General features: G+C 44.2%; 1 protein-coding gene across 7 annotated transcripts in view; it reads left to right on the top strand.

Annotated features, from left to right (window-relative positions):
* LOC134198656 (gastrula zinc finger protein XlCGF26.1-like) overlaps positions 1–22,527 on the top strand; it is a 75,253-nt gene that overhangs the window by 40,813 nt on the left and 11,913 nt on the right. The window contains exons 5-6 of one of the 7 annotated variants that reach the window (XM_038019631.2): positions 4,094–4,156; positions 8,866–10,076. The exons of 4 other annotated variants lie outside the window; for them this stretch is intronic. In XM_038019631.2, the coding sequence (XP_037875559.1) occupies positions 4,094–4,156; positions 8,866–9,950 (1,148 nt within the window). In that variant the 3' untranslated portion in view covers positions 9,951–10,076. Of the gene's footprint in view, positions 1–610; positions 1,853–4,093; positions 4,157–8,865; positions 10,077–17,579; positions 22,235–22,527 lie in introns of those variants that run through there. 2 more of the 7 variants (XM_038019634.2, XM_038019630.2) reach the window with 2 other exon arrangements.

Raw genomic sequence — 22,527 nt, 5'->3', positions numbered from 1 at the left:
CGTAAATGCGCCACCCACCTTGAGATATAAGTTCTAAGGTCTCAAGTATAGTAACAATAGCTGCCCGAAACTGCTTCAAACCGAAACGCGTTACTGCTTCACGGCTGAAATAGACAGGGGGGTGGTACCTACCCGTGCAGACTCAGAAGAGGTCCTACCACCAGTAATTACGCAAATTATAATTTTGGGGGTTTGATTTTTATTACACGATGTTATTCCTTCACCGTGGAAGTCGATCGTGAACATTTGTGAAGTACGTATTTCATTAGAAAAATTGGTACCCGCCTGCGGGATTCGAACACCGTTGCATCGCTAGACACGAAGGCACCGGAAGTCTTATCCTTTAGACAACGACTTATTTTTTTTTATATATTATGGATCTTGTATTAAACAACGCCAATTCAGTAAATACTCATACATTAAAAAAAAAATTGCTCCACCATTGATCCTTCTTATGACACGATTAAAATTTATATTCGAAGTACTTTAGCGTCGATGTTCTTTGATCCATTGTCTCGAAGAATACGTAAACAAGCCACTGTTACAGAATGAAAAACGAAGAATTCATGAGTTACGGCAAACATTGACGTGAGATTTTTGTTATTTTTAGGAAAACGCGATGAGATACAAGATTCCGAATCGTTAACCCAGAAAGATGAGTCGATCACAATCAGTAAGAGGAGTGGTTACCAAAGAAGCGCGAGGGCCGAATCAAGAATAATCATAAAAAAGAATGCCACTTCGTTATTAGAATGTTGGTCGTTCTGCCCGTTTCGTTGGAAGAAGAATAAGTTCAAGTGTTCTTATTGCGAAGACGATTTCACCGATTGCGAAATACTGAGGGGGCACGTCAGGGCGTGCTCGAAACAGCACAACGTCAAGGATATTTATAGAAAATTCCGCGAGATGCCCATGATTAACGTGGATGTGACTCGGGCGACGTGCAACTACTGCACCGAAGCGTTCTCGGACGTCAAACAAATGCGAAGCCACGTCAAAGAGCACGGTTTTTATTTCAACTTCAACCAGCCCGACGGAATTTTACCGTTCTATTTAGATAAAGACTGGAAATGTCTGTTGTGTGACGAGAGATTTAATACGTTCCTCACTCTCTACGAACACATGAACGTGCATTACCAGCATTATATATGCGCGACGTGCGGCAAAGGGTACATGACGGCGCCTCGATTGAGAAAGCACTCTGAAGTTCATTTGAGCGGTTCGTTTCCGTGCTCCGAATGTGGCAAACAATTCAATATGAGGGCCGCCAGAGATGCGCACAAGGCCACCGCTCACGCGAAAGGGCCAAGGTACGAGTGTCCCCACTGCAGCATGCGATTCGTTGGGTACTATGACAGGATAGCTCATTTAAACGAGGCCCACATGACCAAAGTCCACAGCTACAGCTGCACGCATTGCGATTTGTCGTTCAGAACGAGCGGCAAACGAGCGAATCACATGCAAACAGTTCATTTCCCGCGCCAGTACAACTTCGGTTGCACGTTTTGCGAGTGGAAATTCAAAACGAACTACGAACTAAAGAGGCATTTGGTTCGGCATTCCGGCTTAAGGAATATCCAGTGTCCGTTCTGTGCGAAATGTTTCCGGAGGCACAGAGCGTTGGTCTCCCATTTGAAGACTCACAACGAGGTCGATTGTAAGTGGTGCGGGACGACGTTCAAACAAAGAAGTCACGTGTTGACGCATATGAGGAGCGCACACCCGGAACTGATGGATCTGGTTCAAGTGACCGCCATCAAAATGCCAATGGAGTGATTCTATTGTGATCTTTAGCTTTAACAGTATTATTATAGTAAGCTCATTTTCAATTATAAAATTGCTTTACAATAAAGGGTTTTTATTGTTTTGTTTTCGCGAGATTTAGATAATTCAAGTTACTTATACGGTTTGAATACCGGCTAATTATTTACGAAGATTCGGATATTTGTAGTTTAAAACTACTGAGTTTAACGCCGGATCTTCTCAGTGGATCGCGATTTCGATCCGGTAGTATATTCTACGAAGCACTGCTCTTGCTAGAGTCAGTGTTAGCACATTCTCTCAGGTGGAACCCCGTGAGCTCACTCACCAGTCACAGCGTAGCTGCAATAACCTTTTGGGCTACCAGAAAATAGGTAGAGAAAAATAAGTTCAAATATGAAATTCATTTATAAAAATTAGATGGTACCTAACACAATACGCTGATGTCTCAGACATGACCATAAGTACCTACAGTAAAGTATCCGAAACGTCTGAAATAATAATATGGTGGATAAACGTAAAATGGAAATAAGATTTAATTCCGAAATTTGTTATTCTCTGTCAGAACATTCTCGAAAAAATGAGAAAGGCGGTTGAGCTAGGTGATTCCCTCTCCTAAGAATAGGTAGCCGTAGAAAAAGTTGGCGTAGTTGACAGGAGTTATGGTTTTATTTTTTTATTGCTTAGATGGGTGGACGAGCTTACGACCAACTGAGTCCATAGACATCAACAACGCAAAACCGACCTTGAGACGAGAGATCTAAGTTTCCTTTTTCTTAAAGTGCAACGGCTGTCCCACCCTTCAAACCGAAAGGCATTACTACTTCACGGCGTAAATAGGCTAGGCAGTGATGCCTACCCGTGCGGGCTCACAAGACGCCCTAGCACCAGTATTTATGCAAATTATAATTAAAAATTATTGCGGGCTTAATTACGAGTATTATAATATGATGTTATTATTCTTTCACTGTGGAAGTAATTCGTGAACATTTGTCTACTATCTATTTCATTAGAAAAATCGGTACCCGCCTGCGGGATTCGAAAACCGGCACAGTCGCTTCGCTCGATATGAACGCGCCGGGCGTCTTGCCCTTTGGACCACGGCGACTTTTTTTTTACAATAGTGACGCGAAATATTCGATATTTCTGGATTTTATCGATAGAGCTTATCCTATTCCGTGCCACGTAGGATATTGTGGCCATTTCTGTTCTGCGAAATAATCCTAGATTCCAGAATATAAATCCGTTTTCGCAATCCGAAACCGATGCGACAGGTTGTTGGTCAGTAAAACGTTTTGTTTTTGTTTATAGGGACGGAGGTAGGCGCGATAAAACGCGGTAGGAAATTAAAGGAAGTAGTTTCCGCACGCCAAATGCGAAGGCGAAGACGCGCGAACAACATCCTCCCCGAGGAATCGGAACGTCGCATCGCCAAGACAATGATGCGACGTAACGCGACCACTATACTGGAGTGCTCGACCGCGTGGCCCTTCCGGTGGTACCACGGCGCGTTTTACTGCTCCTACTGCGACGCTAAATACCCCGAAGTGCACTCGCTTCGGCACCACGTTATCGGGAACCATTCGGACGAGCAGCCCGGCAAAAAGATATTCGCGAAATTAACGGAAAACAACATGGTCAAAGTGGAAGTGTCCGGTCTGCGTTGTCGGCTCTGTCGTTCTAGTTTCGATAGCTTAGCGTTGCTCAAGGACCACGTGGTCGCCGGTCACGGTAAAGTTTTGCATTCGGATTACAGCGACGGTGTTTTGCCTTTCAAAATGACGGATGACGCTTTCTGCTGTCAGATTTGCGGCGCGAGCTTCGCGAGTTTCGCCCGAGCAAACGAGCACATGAACAGCCACTATCAGAACCACGTGTGCGACACATGCGGCAAAGCGTTCGTGTCCGTGCCGAGGTTCAGGAAGCACGTGCAGTCCCACGAAACGGGCAGCTTCCCATGCGGAGCTTGCGGGGAGGTGTGCGAGACTAGAGCCGCTAGAACTTTTCACAGGATGCGGGTTCACCGTAAAGGAATCCGGTACACTTGTCCGTGGTGTCGTGAAGCTTTCACTTCGTACCACGTTCGGGCAAAACACCTCATCGATTTCCACGGACAACAAAGGAAGGAATACGTTTGTGACGTGTGCGGGAGGACATTCGATACGAGCTCCAAACGGTCGGGCCACCAGCGCCTGGTTCACGGACGCGCTGAGAAACAGCACGAATGCTCTGAGTGCTCTACGAATTTTCTAACTAAATCTAAACTGTATAGACACATGAAATCTCACAAAACGTAGAAGCTGACATAAGTTTTTTTTTATTTATTTTATAGGCCCTGACGAGGACGAGGCCACTGAAGGACCGACCATCAAAATCAAGTGGAAGAAAAAACAAGGTAATGCCATAAAGGAGAAGGCAAACGCCGCTACCATATTAAAAAATTCAAACGCGGTCGTATTTAGATGGCAGAGGGATAAATTCTTGTGTGCCTACTGCCCGAGGTCGTTTGCTAACGTATTTGACGTCCGTGAGCACTCAAACGTACACAATAACAAATTAGATGTACTTTATAAGAAGGAACCACGAAATTCGTTACCTCTTAGGGTGGACATAAGTGATCTGTCGAGCAACGTCTGCGGGAGAGTCTATACTCGATTACAGGAAGTTTTACTCATTTATCCGAGGTACATTCCCTGGCTGAACCCGGTGTACACGGATGGCCTAACTCCGTACGCTTTGACGGAAATGGCACGGAATTGCGTTCATTGTGACGCCCCATTCGAAGGCCTATTTTGAAGCTGTTCTCGCGTATGAACAGGTACTGTCAGAATTACGTCTGTCATACGTGCGGTAAAGGTTTTTGACGAGACATAATGTCTATTCAATCATCAGATCGCGTACGTTTCAGGCGAATATCCGTGTTCGAGATGCGAGCTGATCTTTTCGAATAAAGGGCGCAGGAACCTTAATTTGAGTTTGGTTCAAGGCCAAAAGAACAAATACCGCTGTCAGATATGTGACGTACATTTTGACTCGTACGCGGCGAGGCTTAAGCATCTGGATGACGTTCATGACCTGAAAGGGAGTGCCGGTGTTGTGTATGCCATGTTCCAGACAATACGACTGAGGCTCGCACATTACAAAGTCGTCCAAGTAGATATTGTTCAGTGGACAATTGGCATTGCACTGGAGCGAAATTTTGGTTAACAAATCATGTGGTACAGTCACTGTGATTTGACTTAACTCCGTATAAATAATACGAACTGTATTACGAGTAATATGCCACACATATTATTATATTTGACAAATGTGTTCAGATTTATAATATATTTAATATTAACTTAATTTATCTTGGCCCTAAGCGATCCATGTGTAAATGTTGCTACATCTTTATAGTGTAATAATGGCGATCAATAAAATAATAATGTTAGTGATTTTTTTTTGTTCTCTTAACCGGAATCATTGAAATTGACCTTTTAGGGAAACAATTAGTGCATATTATGTTAACCATATGTGTGGGCACAATTTGTGTTTGGTAAGCTGAGAAACTTTTTCGAAAGTGGGTTAAAAATAATGACTATCTAAACATTAATTAAAAATATGATCTAATAATGAAGTAAAAGAACTCTACAATACAGTATGGATAGTGAATCTTGAATTTCTTTTAAATGGGGCCATAGAAACGACTTCAATATCACTAATAAACCAATATCAGGACTCAAATCTAGTTTCTCGCCGAATCTTCTCTTGATACCGATCCGGTGGTAGGTTCTGCGAAGCACTGTTCTTGCTACTGCTAGTAAATTGTCAGGTAAAGCCCGTAAGATCACCTTTCCGTCCGCGCGTTTCTGGCATAGATAGGTCTTTGGAGGCGCTCGGGTAGCTGCTAGCAAATCTCACCCCTCCTGGCTGAGCCCTTGCTCGCTCACCTGCACTGTTAAAACTGGAAAGGCCTCCGGGCCACCAGTAATCTCTCAAACGTAAAAAATAGGCCTTTAAGCTACCAGTGAATAGGTAGAGAAAAAATAAGAAGCAGCAGAAGCCTCGACCCTTACCAATGATGAAGTCGAAGATGTTGATGATAAACGCTTGAGAATATATTAGGAATTTAATTTATTAGAATATCTTTTATTCAACAGATGAAGTGACTCTCCTTTTCGTTATGGCCTTATCTCACATTATCATCCTGGATAGCTATATGTATATATCTCTAGTAGTAGAATCATTGCAATGTGACATGGGGTCGTCGTGGCCTAAAGGATAAGACATCCGGTGCATTCGTATTAAGTGATGCACCGGTGTTCGAATCCCGCAGGCGGGTACCAATTTTTCTAATGAAATACGTACTTAACAAATGTTCACGGTTGACTTCCACGGTGAAGGAATAACATCGTGCAATAAAAATCAAACCCGCAAAATTATAATTTGCGTAATTACTGGTGGTAGGACCTCTTGTGAGTCCGCACAGGTAGGTACCACCGCCCCACCTATTTCTGCCGTGAAGCAGTAATACATTTCGGTTTGAAGGGTGGGGCAGCCGTTGTGACTATACTGAGACCTAGAACTATATCTCAAGGTGTGTGGCGCATTATACGTTGTAGATGTTTATGGGCTCCAGTAACCACTTAACAGCAGGTGTTTCTGTTCCTTCTTTGGTGTTTCAATCACTTCATCCGTTTTAGGTTATACGATTTGCATTTTATTATTATTTTGTATAAAACTGTTACATTTAATTAGTTTTTCTGTGTAGATATTTGTCGCTAATAGTTTAGTTTTTTTTTTTGGGAATTAGAGACAAAGGGAAGATCTTCCACCGAGCGGGTGAAGTTTTCAGGAGACGAGCGGTTCAAATGTAATTGTTAGCAACTTCGATATATCTAAGCTCTTGAAATTGTCTTTAGCGAGATTCAGGCATCTATTAAATATCTTTTGTTCTTCTATAATGGCTGCCGCCACACTTGTAATGACACTATACTCTAATAATTTCTATTATTTAAACCCTGAAAAACTTTGTGCTACGGAAATGTAGAAATTAACTTCGAAAATCAGTGGTAGATTCGTGCATCTTCTTACAGTCTCGGGTTTTTTACGGTGAATGCAATTTCCTTTTAAGAAGAAGCCAGTCGAATTGTCGATAAATTACGCATTACGTAACGTGGAAATTTTCCATTTACTAAAATGGCGTGGCATTAGAACAATTACAAACATTTAGGTAGGCAGCGGCTTGGCTCTGCTCCTGGCATTGCTGAACTCCATGGGCGACGGTAACCACTCACCATCAGGTGGGCCGTATGCTCGTCTGCCTACAAAGGCAATAAAAAAAATATTGAAAAAGTGAATTCAAATTTGTATGGAGCTTTTTTTTTTTTTTATTGCTTAGGTGGGTGGACGAGCTCACAGCCCACCTGGTGTTAAGTGGTTACTGGAACCCATAGACATCCACAACGTAAATGCGCCACCCACCTTGAGATACAAGTTCTAAGGTCTCAAGTATAGTAACGACGGCTGCCCCACCCTTCAAACCGAAACGCATTACTGCTTCACGGCAGAAATAGGCAGGGTGGTGGTACCCACCCGCGTGGACTCACAAGAGGTCCTACCACCAGTAATTACGCAAATTATAATTTTGCGGGTTTCATTTTTATTACACGATGTTATTCCTTCACCGTGGAAGTCAATCGTGAACATTTGTTGAGTACGTATTTCATTTGAAAAATTGGTACCCGCCTGCGGGATTCGAACACCGGTGCATCGCTTCAACCCGAATGCACCGGACGTCTTATCCGTTAGGCCACGACGACTGCTGGAACTAGCTGGAACGTTTACCTACGTTTTCCGCTAGGAGCGTTGTTCCAACTGCATACAAATTCGCGTTAACTTTTACGATATCGAAAACGTCAAAAAACTCGCACTAAGCACACTGGTATCTAAGACCTTTAGGTCGTGTCATTTTAATTTACATTCTTATTTTTATGAAAAATGATAATATGGAGTGAAATGTAATGAAATAAAGATGATTAATTTGAGACATTAATCAACTGGGATGAAATGAGATGATATGGGATGAAATATAATCTCAGTAAAATGGCGGTCATTTATTGAGATTTTTTCAGTGGACTTTTTGGAGGATTCCGAGAAATTACGTCCAGCGGCTTTGTTTCCCACATTTGTGCACATTCACAGATGCTAAACAGGTAATAAACCACCGTTATTACACATTTAAACCTGAAGAAACACTATATAGACAAAATAAATAAAATTACACAACTTCACTCCTCGCGTTCCCGCCAAAAGTCCGTTGTTAAAGCGAAAAATCGAATTCAGATCTCAAATGGCTTGTTTTGACATCCGTGATTGATGGAGAAATAACAGTCAAAGAACAAATAGAGACAGACGTCCATTCTAAGAAGGTATTTTCGATTTTAGAGTGGTTTCGTGGGAATATCGAAAGTGTTCATGAGTTGCTCACGATTGCTTATTTGTGTTAAGTGCTAATTGTAATTGGTAAGTCTGCCACGGAACGAGCTCTGACATCCAGATCTAGTTGTAATAAGCCTTGGAAATTTTCTCTACACTCATAAATCAAAATCAAAATCCAAAATTTTTTATCCAACATAAATGAAAGTACATACTTGTTGAACGTCAAAAAGAACTACCGCCAATTGACAAAAACTGGCCTCCGTCATTAGATCACCTCAGCCTCGGTCACCGTAGCATATATGGGAAAGACGGAGTAAATGCATAAAACTGCAACGTGTATTCGTTCTTCTGTGTACATAGTTTTGAGTTTTTAAGCTTCCCTTCGTTTGCCGCTAGGGGCGCTGTTCCATTCCATACAAACTTGAGTTAACTTTTATGCGATCGGGAAGTTAAAAAACTCGCACTAAGCACACTGTAGACATAAGGTCGAAGCTTATTAAATGGTCCATCGTCGAAACCGGAATGGTTCCATTTTTACACGCCGTAGACAATTTGTGACATTAACCGTAATGGCGACACAAAAATCTCTTTAAGTTCCAATGGCGGCACAAAAATCTCTTTAAAAGTTCCACGAGATAACGGCACGCTGTGTCGTCACTCGCGATCAATTTTATTCTGTTCTAGGGTCAAACGAGACGAAAGTCTGGGTACCGAAAAGCAAATATCACGACCACAGGGACAACGCGTGTATCATAATCGAATGTTCGAACGTAGTGCCGTTCAGGTGGAAACGTGGCTTGTTCCACTGCGGCTACTGCGAACTGAACTTTGGCGACATTCAAAGTATCAAAATACATTCAGTTGTCCATCCGAACAGGATCGAGGCGGTCCGACACGCCAGGACGTATTCTAACGTTAAAATCGAAATATCGGATCTGAGGTGTGAGCTGTGCCTTCAGAGCATGGACAGCGTCGAGGAGTTCGCGGAACATCTCATCGACTCCCACGGGAAACCGATCAGAAAGGAAAAGGGCTTGGGAGTGACGCCCTATATTATGAGAGATGGGGAGTTTATATGCGGGTTTTGTAAGACTAGTTTTTCCTTGTTCACGAACGTTAACACTCACATAAACACGCACAGTCCGGGATGTATCTGCGCTAAATGCGGTAAGGCGTTCCTAACGAAATTCCGTCTGTCCGCTCATCTACTTACCCACGAGGACGAGAGCGGAGCCAAATTCAACTGCACGAAATGCGATAAAACCTTTCTAACGAAAAACTTAAGGTATGTCCATATGTCGACCGCTCACGGAGCCGAGAAGCGCTACCGTTGTCCCCACTGCAGAGAAATGTTCAAGACTTACGACCAGAGACGAAGGCATCTGAGCGAAGTCCACGGGCAGAAGCTCGACTACCCCTGCCCCCACTGCCCGGCCGTCTTCAGGATATTCAATCAGAGAACGAAACACATACGGGACGTCCACATCCAAGATAAGAGATTCGCGTGTACTTACTGCCCGGATAGATTCGTTACTGGGGCAAGATTGAGACTCCACTTAGTCAAGCATATAGGCGAAAGGAAATATCAATGTCAGGTTTGCAATAAGGCATATGCCAGACCCAGAACCTTGAAGGAACACATGAGGATCCATAATAACGACAGGAGATTCGTCTGTCCGTATTGTAGTAGCGCTTTTGTACAGAATTGCAGTTTGAAAGGTCACATGAGAACGCACCACCCCGATGCGGAGCTTTTAAAGAAAAACTAACCCTCATAGTGGACCTTTGGTCTAATACTCAAGCCCGGTGAAAAATGTAAATTATAACATTTAATTATTTCGATATATTTGCATTAAGGTGTTCAATGTAAATATATTGAAATGTAAATGATGTAACTAATTTTCTTTTATAATTTTTAATTTTCATCCCAAACTTGGATTGAGTTGACAGATGCTTTCCTTCACTCATTATTCTAACGAGGCTTTAGATCTATTTGATACTTTTAATACTCAATAATTCATGATGGGGAGCTACCCCACTGTACCCCTTTCATTTACGTGAAGGGTATGAGTGGCGGTGAGCACATTGCAATAGATGTGCCGCATGCCGAATCCAATGCCATTTCCGATAGAGGCACCCGTCACGCGCGGACGTGCTCATCGACCACTCGATCGCCCGGCCTTTGTTCGCCCGGCTTTTGTTAGCCCGGCCATTGTTCGCGCGGCCTGTGTTCGTGGTACATCTGCCGACTAAGTGCTCTTCCTGGAAGTTTTTATTTGTTTTGTTTGCTTTTGTTATTTCTGTGTTCGTGGTACATATGCCGACAAACTGTCTTCCTGGAAGTGTTTAATTGTTTTGTTTCTTTTAGTTATTTCCGTTTTGTTGTGATTTTTCTTTGTCCTGCAGTAATCGTGCCGCATCGCCACCTGTGTTCAATAGAACCGCTCAGGTCCGAGAAGTTGGGGCCTCGCCGCAAGGCGAGTGTTTTCTAAGACCCAGGGTAGCCCCACCTGGGCACGTAGACATCATGGACGCTGTATTTGCGGAATTTCTCCGGCTTCGCTACCCAAAGCTCACTTCCGAGTTTCAGGCCTTCAAGGCCGATCACACTGCGAGCCCTCTCGTGGACTCCACTGAGCTCACTGCTCCTGCGTCGCCTGTACCTGCGTGCAAAGCTTCTGCATCGAGCACCGCAGCCTCCGTCGTGCCTGCCGTTCCCGCGTCGCCTATACTGGCGAGTAAAACTGCTGCGTCGTCCGCCGTGGTCACCGTTCCAGCAGCGCGATCATCCGCGGCCTCCGTCGCGCCGTCCAAAACACCTACTCGTAGGTCACCTGCGCCCGCCTCCTCGTCCTCCGACTCTGACTCGGAGATGGAGGTCGACCTCGCTCCCGCCTCATCGACGGATGGATTCACCCTGGTGCAAAAGGGTAAGAAGCGTGCCGCGGAGTCTCGAGCTCCCGCGGCCGCTAAAATTAGCAAAGCCGCGAACGCGTCGCGCCCCCGCCCTCAGACTCCCGTTGCGCCTCCAGCCCGTGCCACTCCGTCGCCGCGTCCGGTGGCACAAAATAAAGCCCAGACCCCTCCCCCGGTAATCCTTCAAGAGAAGGCAGCTTGGGAACGAGTTTCCCTGGCCCTTAAGGCCAAAAATATCAATTTTACGAATGCCCGTAACCTCGCGAACGGCATTCAAATTAAGGTTCGAACATCCGACGACCATAGGGCCCTCTCTTCTTACCTCCGTAAGGAGCGTATAAGTTTCCACACGTATACGCTCCAGGAGGAGCGCGAACTCCGTGCCGTTATACGTGGCATCCCTAAAGAGTTGGATGCCGAGCTCGTCAAGGCCGACCTTCTCGAACAAGGCCTACCGGTTAACTCCGTACACCGCATGCACACAGGCCGCGGAAGGGAGCCATATAATATGGTTCTCGTCGCCCTCCAGCCTACCCCCGAGGGTAAGCAAATATTCAACATCCGAACGGTCTGTAGCCTTTCCGGAATCGCAGTCGAAACCCCACACAAGAAAGGCACACCTAGCCAGTGCCATAACTGCCAACTATACGGGCATTCTTCCCGTAACTGTCACGCGCGCCCCCGATGCGTCAAGTGCTTAGGCGATCACGCCACGGCCCTATGCACTCGCGATCAAAAAACCGCGACAGAACCGCCTAGCTGCGTCCTGTGTCGAACACAGGGTCACCCCGCAAATTACCGCGGATGCCCCCGAGCCCCGAAAATAAATCGCCGCGTCGCCCGCCAAAACCGCCTCCGAGCTTCCGGCCCAGACATCAAAGCCTCGGCACCCTCTGTGTCGCAGGCTAAGCCAGCGTTCGTTCCGGCGCCGGTGCCCAGTGTCTCGGCCTGGGCGAAACCGCTGCCGTACATGAACACGGCTACAACTCCCTCCTCCGCGATTCGTCCCGCCCCCGCGACTCGTCCCTCTCCCGCGACTTGCCCTCCGACCGCGTCCGACAATCTCGCTTTAGCGATCGACTTCTTTCAGTCGATCAACTTTGAGCGCGTTAACGCTTTGGGCGACGCCATTCGCTCTGCCTCCACTGCACAACACTTTATCGCCGTTGTGCAAGAATACGCCGACGTATACGCGTCATTAAATACGTACGTCCTCCCCTCACTCCGCCGGTAATCAATGGCGTATATTAGTAGAATAAAGCCCCTATCCGTAACGATAGGATTTTTTAACGCTTACGGTCTCGCAAATCAGCGTGATCAGGTTTCTGACTTTTTGCGTGACCATCAAATTGATATCTTTTTAGTGCAGGAGACCCTACTTAAGCCCGCGCGCCGTGACCCTAAAATCGCGAACTATAACATGGTCAGGAACGACAGGCTCTCTGCTCGTGGTGGTGGTACCGTCATTTACTATAGAAGAGCCCTGCATTGCGTCCCACTCGATCCTCCCGCGCTCGCTAATATCGAAGCATCAGTGTGCCGAATCTCACTGACGGGACACGCGCCGATCGTTATCGCGTCCGTTTATCTTCCACCGGATAAGATCGTTCTAAGCAGTGATATCGAGGCGCTGCTCGGCATGGGGAGCTCTGTCATTCTGGCGGGCGACCTAAATTGTAAACACGTCAGGTGGAACTCACACACCACAACCCCGAATGGCAGGCGGCTTGACGCGTTAGTCGATGATCTCGCCTTCGATATCGTCGCTCCGCTAACCCCGACTCACTACCCGCTAAATATCGCGCATCGCCCGGATATACTCGACATAGCGTTATTAAAAAACGTAACTCTGCGCTTACACTCGATCGAAGTAGTTTCAGAGTTAGATTCAGACCACCGTCCCGTCGTTATGAAGCTCGGTCGTGCTTCCGATTCCGTTCCCGTCACGAGGACTGTGGTGGATTGGCACACGCTGGGCATCAGCCTGGCTGAATCTGATCCACCATCGCTACCGTTTAGCCCGGACTCTACCCCGTCTCCTCAGGATACCGCTGAAGCCATAGACATCTTAACGTCACACATCACCTCGACATTAGATAGGTCATCGAAACAAGTTGTAGCGGAGGACTTCCTTCACCGCTTCAAATTGTCCGACGATATTAGGGAACTCCTTAGAGCTAAGAACGCCTCGATACGCGCCTACGACAGGTATCCTACCGCGGAAAATCGTATTCGAATGCGTGCCCTACAACGCGACGTAAAGTCTCGCATCACCGAAGTCCGAGATGCCAGATGGTCTGATTTCTTAGAAGGACTCGCGCCCTCCCAAAGGTCTTACTACCGCTTAGCTCGTACTCTCAAATCGGATACGGTAGTAACTATGCCCCCCCTCGTAGGCCCCTCAGGCCGACTCACGGCGTTCGATGATGACGAAAAAGCAGAGCTGCTGGCCGATACATTGCAAACCCAGTGCACGCCCAGCACTCAATCCGTGGACCCTGTGCATGTAGAATTAGTAGACAGTGAGGTAGAACGCAGAGCCTCCTTGCCACCCTCTGATGTGTTACCACCCGTCACCCCGATGGAAGTTAAAGACTTGATCAAAGACCTACGTCCTCGCAAGGCTCCCGGTTCCGACGGTATATCCAACCGCGTTATTAAACTTCTACCCGTCCAACTCATCGTGATGTTGGCATCTATTTTCAATGCCGCTATGGCGAACTGTATCTTTCCCGCGGTGTGGAAAGAAGCGGACGTTATCGGCATACATAAACCCGGTAAACCAAAAAATCATCCGACGAGCTACCGCCCGATTAGCCTCCTCATGTCTCTAGGCAAACTGTATGAGCGTCTGCTCTACAAACGCCTCAGAGACTTCGTCTCATCCAAGGGCATTCTCATCGATGAACAATTCGGATTCCGTACAAATCACTCATGCGTTCAACAGGTGCACCGCCTCACGGAGCACATTCTTGTGGGCCTTAATCGACCAAAACCGTTATACACGGGAGCTCTCTTCTTCGACGTCGCAAAAGCGTTCGACAAAGTCTGGCACAACGGTTTGATTTTCAAACTATTCAACATGGGTGTGCCGGATAGTCTCGTGCTCATCATACGGGACTTCTTGTCGAACCGCTCTTTTCGATATCGAGTCGAGGGAACCCGCTCCTCCCCACGACCTCTCACAGCTGGAGTCCCGCAAGGCTCTGTCCTCTCACCCCTCCTATTTAGCTTATTCGTTAACGATATTCCCCGGTCGCCGCCGACCCATTTAGCTTTATTCGCCGACGACACGACTGTTTACTATTCCAGTAGAAACAAGTCCCTAATCGCGAAGAAGCTTCAGAGCGCAGCCCTAGCCCTAGGACAGTGGTTCCGAAAATGGCGCATAGACATCAACCCAGCGAAAAGTACTGCGGTGCTCTTTCAGAGGGGAAGCTCCGCACGGATTTCCTCCCGTATTAGGAGGAGGAATCTCACACCCCCGATTACTCTCTTTAGTCAATCCATACCCTGGGCCAGGAAGGTCAAGTACCTGGGCGTTACCCTGGATGCATCGATGACATTCCGCCCGCATATAAAATCAGTCCGTGACCGTGCCGCGTTTATTCTCGGTAGACTCTACCCCATGATTTGTAAGCGGAGTAAAATGTCCCTTCGGAACAAGGTGACACTTTACAAAACTTGCATAAGGCCCGTCATGACTTACGCGAGTGTGGTGTTCGCTCACGCGGCCCGCACGCACATAGACACCCTTCAATCTCTACAATCCCGCTTTTGCAGGTTAGCCGTCGGAGCTCCGTGGTTCGTGAGGAACGTTGACCTACACGACGACCTGGGCCTCGAATCTATACAGAAATACATGAAGTCAGCGTCGGAACGGTACTTCGATAAGGCTATGCGTCATGATAATCGCCTTATCGTAGCCGCCGCTGACTACTCCCCGAATCCTGATCATGCAGGAGCCAGTCACCGTCGACGCCCTAGACACGTCCTTACGGATCCATCAGATCCAATAACCTTCGCACTAGACGCCTTCAGCTCTAGGAGCAGGCTTAGGGACCTCGGTAACCGTACTCGTCGAACTCGACAAAGAGTTCGCCGTGCAACCTAACCCATGAATCAGCTCGCTGAGTTTCTCGCCGGATCTTCTCAGCGGGTCGCAATTCCGATCCGGTAGTAGATTCATTCGCGAAGCAGCTGCTCTTGAGCTGTTAGGTCTCCTTCGGAGGCGCTCGGGTAGCTGTTAGCAAATCCCACCCCTCCTGGCTGAGCCTTTGCTCGCCCACCTGTCCTGGTGAAACTGGAAAGGCCTCCGGGCCACCAGTAATCCTTCAACCATAAAAAAATAAAAAAAAAAAAAAAAAAAAATCCAATGCCAATCGTATGCCGAATTCCGCAGTCAGATACAAAATTGTCTAATAAAATACGTACTTAATTCGTGTTCACAAAATACTTCCACGATATACGATTATTGGCATGGTGTAATAAAAATCTTCTTTCTGGCGTTTTCACGGTCTAATGCCTGAGTCCGCTTTCCCACTTAAACTTCTCCAATTTTCCTGGTCTTCAGCATCCCTCTCGGTGAGGTTATTCTTCTCCATATCCGCCTTTACCACGTTCAACTAGAATTGCTTGGGCCTACCGCATGATCTTGGACCTAGTACGTAAACGTTTAGGCATCTATTTCCGACGTAGTCTGGAGGCCAGCCGGGTACTATCGGCGATGACTCTCCTGAAACTTATCTGCTACGTCACGAACTCCAACGCTGCCGCGGATGTAGTAACGAAAAATAATTAAAATATCATGTAATAAAAAACGGTGCGCGTGCAACTTGGTGCACTTGAATGAAGTGAAACTTCTTTTTCGATGTGTAGTATTGTGGTTTTCTTAATTTTTCATCCTTAAATCAGATTGCTCTTGTAATAGGGAATACGGTGTATAAGAGACGCGACATCTTCAGAATTCAATCAATCACTCTCGCTCTATCACTTTCTAGTATTAACGTTTAACGCAATCTTGTTGGAAGTCGCATGAGAAGTTTCACTTCAAAAATTGCGATTTGCTTATCACCAAGCAATACAGAAATCGATCTCGTCTTTAAAGATGGATGACGGTATTCACATTGATTACTAAGTTTTGTAATGTGGTACAATCAAAAATCAAAGAAATTCACTTAATGATGAAATACGAACTAGCTAAAATGTATACGCTTACTAATGAAATGAATATTTTCGTCCATGTAATTAGTTAATTGTTCCGTTTGCGACTTCCAGAACGATTTATTTAGAACCTGTACATCATCGTATGGAATGTAATAACAGTGGTTTTCAACGATTTTAAAATGAATTTTATCTGTTAAAATGTATTAATAAAATCATTGTCTAACTGGAATGAGTAATCGAATGTATTCCTTCCTCTCTTCCTATTTTGGTTGTAATTAAAATTACTTCTACGGTATTATACTAAATCGTTTATTTATTTACGTTTTATAACCCCAAGTTTTGTAAAGTTTTTATGGTCGACAGTGTGTGTGTGTGTGTGTGGTATGAACGATTAGGGTCGTCCGTTTGCTATACGTTCTTAAATACAAGTTTTGCTAACTACCTTCGATTTCGACTTTAAATCTCAAAATGGATGATGGCATTCAGATGATGCCCAGTAACCACTTAATAAACATGGGAGCGTAAACAATTAATTAAAAGGAAGTTGTCTTTTTTATTACGTCCCATCCCATTTGTAATGACGACATTTGACAATACAACTGCTGTCAGTGACTAACGTGTTCATGAATCGTTGTGTACTTTAAACTTTGAAAGTGCACTCAATAAGCTAACAAACAAGCTTTAAGCATAGTTGGTATTGACCGTTACTTATATAACAGAGAACAACTGTAAAACTCTCGAGGCTGAATGTCTGAATTTGTATGCTTGCATACGTAGAGATTTATTATTTGAGCTTAATAATTTTGTATGCAAAAGTTCCGAGCAAGGTTTCTGGAAATACCAATACCCGATTACCGATCCCGATCCGGAAGTTTATACAGAAGGTGCAAGGCAAACAAAAAGCTACAGACGAGCTTTTACCAAATAGGAGACACAATCTAGCTGCCGTATCAATTGTAGTTCAAAAGCTAACATTAATCCAGTTCATGATTCCACCGCGTCTGGGTAATTACGCTGTTTCAGTTCATTAGTCGCACAAATACTTGAGTTACCAGATATTTTGGCAAAATTACTAGAAAGCTTAATTCGTAATAGATTTCACATCAAAAAGCTTGCGTTGCTGGTTGTGTGTTCGTTTGTGCGAAATTATTTTGAATTGATAAAAAAAATCTAGTTCGGATCCGTTTTTGTAAGTAAAAAAACTTTGATCTCCATTAATGTTGTTCGAGTAATTATTTTTAACGTTTAGGAGAAACAAATTAGAGAACGCCCCAAAAACTGTCAGTCCCTATATCGTTTTTTTTTTCTATTTTTAGGGCAAACTGAAGAGATATCTTTAATAAGAGAGAAACAGGGGGCTAGTTACCTCGCGTTCGCTGCCCCACCGACAGGAGACCGCGACGAACTGAAAAGGGAGGTATTTCGAAATAATATTGCCACAATACTGGAGTCGTGCACGGCCTACCCTTTCAAGTACAGGAAGGGCACCTACATGTGTTTCTACTGCAACAGCAGCTTCCTGGATCCGAGCGAGCTTCGAGAGCATACCCACGCCGAGCACCCGAACCCGAAACCGTCAAAGCCACGCAAATACGAACCGTTGAAAATGGATTTTGCCAATATTAACTGCAAGATTTGCGGGCAAGACGTCGAGGACTATGCAACGCTGAGAGCTCACGTGACCGAACATGGGAAGGTCATTGACTTGTCGCACGGTGAGAGCGTGCTGCCGTACAAGCTGAACGGCGACGCTCATTACTGCCAGATCTGCGGGAAACACTACGAGGTCTTCCTCACACTGCACAAGCACATGAACGATCACTATCAGCTATTCATATGTGAGCACTGCGGGAAAAAGTTCGCTACGTCCCAGAGAATGGTGAACCACTCGATAACGCACGAAACAGGCGCCTTCCCCTGCAACATATGCGGGAAGATCTTCAATTCGTATTCGTCTAAATACGCGCACGTCTGTAAAGTACACAAAGCAAACACACGCTACAAATGTCCGATCTGTGACGTCAAATTCGTCTCCTACAAGCAACGTTTAAAGCATCTGACTATAGTGCACGGTCAGAAGCCGGCCACCTTCCCGTGTCCTTCGTGTCCCAAGGTCTTCGATTTGTGCAGCAGAAGGACGGCTCACATCAGGCACAAGCACCTCCAGGAGCGCAACCACGTGTGTTCCGTGTGCGGAATGAAGTTCTTCTCTAAATACGAGTTGAAGGAGCATTCTATTAAGCACGGCGGCGAGAGGATCTACCAGTGCGACGTCTGCAAGAAGGCATACGCGAGATTGAAGACCCTCAGGGAACACATGAGGATACATAACAACGAACGTCGTTTCATATGTCCCGTGTGCGGCCAGACTTTTGTGCAGAAATGCAGTTTGAAGCAGCACATGCGAGTTCACCATCCCACTTGATAGTTGATGCTCACGACTGCTCAGGCAATAGCTGTTTGCTTAATGCTCAGATAAAAAGATTGGCCTTGTCATTTGAGGAGTTTAAGTCCTATCTACGGGTCATTGTAACGCCATGCTAATGCAATTTGTCGATTGGCGTACGTGCGCGTCTGTAGATAACTAAATCAAGAGTTAGGAAAATTTAGATAATTTTATATATCGACGCTTGAAAGGCAAACGTGAGTAAGCGACAATGCGTGAACTTTACAGTAGACTAATTTAAAGTTGAAATACCTGAAAACTAAATTTATTTTAACGAATCTAGCTGTAGTGGGATCTAGCTAGTAGCTGTAGGATTGAAATGATATTAATAGACCTAGAAATATATTTTTTCTGCGCATCGAATATGGTTACTGCCTATCATTTATGTACAAAGCAGTTATTGTCGCTTAGTCACGTTTGCCTTTCAAGCGTCGATATAGACAATAAAGTTATACACATATAATTAATGACTAAACTCGCTTTTTTTGATTGTGACTATATTAGTTCCGATCCTTCGAACACTATGCAGCTTACGTTGGAAAACTGCACGTTACTGAAAGTTATAAAAATAATATTATTGGTCGTCTGTAAAATCGGTTTACGGACGATATCTTAACGCGATAACGTCAGTAGCAGACTATTCGTGCTGCTAACTGTGACGTCACGCGAGAAGAGAGATAAATGTGTCACAAGCCAACGCTTGGGCCGATCGTGTCACTCTATCGCTTGTTCCGCGCTTTCGCTTGCACGCTCAGGCTCAGACGGAACGTGACACTTTTTCGTGCGTGCAGCTGGTATTCATCGATTTATAAGATATTATCACGTCAAAAAGCCGAGGTTAACCCGTACCGTCTTTAATTATGTCCACGACTAGAGATAGTCAAACAAATACACTAATAAATCCGTGCAGTACAGACGTGTTAGCGATCTTTTCAAAAACATTCATTTCACCGACAAACCATTTTAAACTCAAGCAACATATGCTCTTGATTACAATTTGCCGTGAAGTGCAGTGCGAGAAAAATAAAATTTATTTAACTTATTTTAAAACCGCTACTATTACAATTTCGACCATAACAGTTTAAGCAGTGACTACAAATTCGCCTGACCTCTTCGTGCACCTTACAACAAAGTCACTAATAGAGCCACGGATCTACAATGAGCGTACTACGCTCACCGAATGGAGGCGGCGTGTCTCAAACGTATGGAGGATCTCAACCAAACCCATCGGTAACTCCTGATTGTGATACTCAAAAAATTACATTTAGAAATAAACGAAGGTCATCTAATAGCAACGATTGTGTCATCGAAAAAATCTTAGATGTGAAGAAACAGATGGCAGAAATGATGTCTCTTATGGCGTCAAGTAGTGTTGCCCAAACTGAGAATATAAACAGATTGTACCAAGATGTCAGTGCTATGAAAGGGCAAGTTGATAAAATATGTAACAATATTGAATCCATCATCATCGAACAGGAAAAATTGAAGGTGGATGTGTCAAACGTGATGACGTCTACCAGTATATTGGGAAATAAAATTGAACTTCTTGAAAAAGAAGTGGAAGGACTTAAGTTTAAATCGTTGCATACACAAGAATCTGCGTCCATGAATCGCGTGAATTATAACAAGATGATTGCCGAATGTCAAGAACGTAGTCAGCGAGCAAAAAATATAATCGTATGCGGTGTCATAGAAGCCACCTCTGAAAATGCTATAGAAAGATTGGAATATGACAGACAAGAAATAATAAAACTTACTAAAATGGCCTCAAGTAACTGTCCTGAACCTGAAAACATACACCGTCTAGGAAAATATCAACATGACAAAATCCGCCCCATTAAAGCTATTTTTAAATCAGAGGACACTGTTAAAGTTATACTTAGAAACCGAAATAACATGGCAGCTGCTAACGTCAAGATATACAGTGATCAAACTCCACATCAGAGAGAAACCTTAAAAATCCTGAAACAAGAACTTGAAAATCGAATTTCCAATGGCGAAACTAATATTTCTATTAAATATGTAAAAGGAGAACCAGCAATAGTAGAATCCTTACCAAAAAACTCTGCGCCGGCAACAAACAATCTAGTACCAGAATAGGAATTTTACAAATTGAGAACATTTCATACCAGATTACAAACGACTACTCACAAATTGAAACGTTCTACCCATCTCTCAACTTTCTCAACGCCAATGTACGCAGCATTGTTAAGCCGGGAAAGTTTGATGAGCTCAAGTGCGTCCTGAAGTCTATCGATAAGTAGTTAAAAAATGAAACGAAAAAACAACAAAACTAACAACCTGCAAACATTTTACCAATGCCACATGCATGCGAACTAGCTCCTTGTGGCGCCAATATCTACCCGCCACCGAGCGGCCGGCGGCTGGTCGAGGCGATCTGCTGTGGTAATCTACCCTGTTTATACATTTTAAGAAAATAATAATCTTTATAGTTTTTGTTAAATATATTGTCATAGCACCGCATGTTGTTACTATAAAATATTTTTATGTACTGCACGAACTGAATTAATTATAACTATATTCTCATTTAAGTGAATTTATGTAATTCTTTTGAGAATAAAGAATATCTTTAACCCGAATAAACATACAGAGAGAACTTCTATATATTTTATGTATTGTAATAAGAGAAAACCTTTAAGCCTTCGTCAAACAGAACGCGTAATTAGCGCGCGTCAGAGCGCTAAACTGACGCCGCGCTATGACTTCGAGATGTGTTGTACCGCTATGGTAACATACCGTCAAACAGAGCCCCAGCGCTATAAGTACGCAGCGCTCTATCGCGGCGCTAGGACGCTTTGACGTCAGGCGTTGTAATTTTTTACAAATTTTATTTTAGCCCCCGAGTGAATGTGTATTAAAATACTAGATAATGCCAGAAAAAATGATATAAATAGTTAGAAAATACCCATGCTTATACAATGCCACATCTGAATCACTCGATTTCTTAATACTTTTAAATTTTCACACTGCTATCGAAAGGCACTATGATTTGGTGAATGCGTTGCGTCAAGGAGCGTTAGACTCATCTAGTCAATTTGAAGAGCGCGACGTTAAGTACGCGGCGCTAAGTACGCGTTCTATTTGACGAAGGCTTTAATGAATATAAGGTTTTAATAAGCTAAAAATAATAGTAAAATTTGTTTTAGTTACATTAGATACATTGACAAATAACTAATAAAATAAATTGACAATGACATCAACTTATGACTGATAATTTCAAGTAAGAAGTTTACATCATGTATATATTTATATATCAGCCCACAAACGTCCACTGCTGGACAAATCGAAGACCTCGGGACACGCATCCTACAGAGTTGTAAATTTTAATTGTAAAAACTATGTAAAATGTATATTTATTATAAAACGTATATGTATGTATGTATGTATGTATGTATATTAAAAATTTAAGTACGGTCCTCGTTTCAGTTTCATCATAATAAATATAAGTGTTAATAAAATAAATTTAACAGATATAACGTAATAATTAAATACTAAATATTATTATGTTTTTCGTTTTATTTTAAAAGAATCTATGTGCCGTTAAGTTAGGAGCAAGTTATTAAGGGAGGCCACAATGATGCTGAAAGCATTGAATTATAGACGCAAGGAGGAATAACACGTCATTATGGATCCGCCCGATCCATTAACGGTGCTTTTAAGTACCCCAAGCACCGGTCACCATCCGCGTCGAACCCGTCGCTTGCGACGAAGGGCTCAACGAGTAAATTAACCCACAGACACAGCCCACTGAGTTTCTCGCCGGATTTTCTCAGTGGGTCGCATTTCCGATCCAGTGG

Source organism: Bombyx mori, chromosome 24, assembly GCF_030269925.1.
Source record: "Bombyx mori chromosome 24, ASM3026992v2".
Lineage (NCBI taxonomy): Eukaryota > Metazoa > Arthropoda > Insecta > Lepidoptera > Bombycidae > Bombyx > Bombyx mori.
The sequence above is the reverse complement of the archived record's forward strand: the minus strand, read 5'-3'. Positions and strand labels throughout refer to the sequence as shown.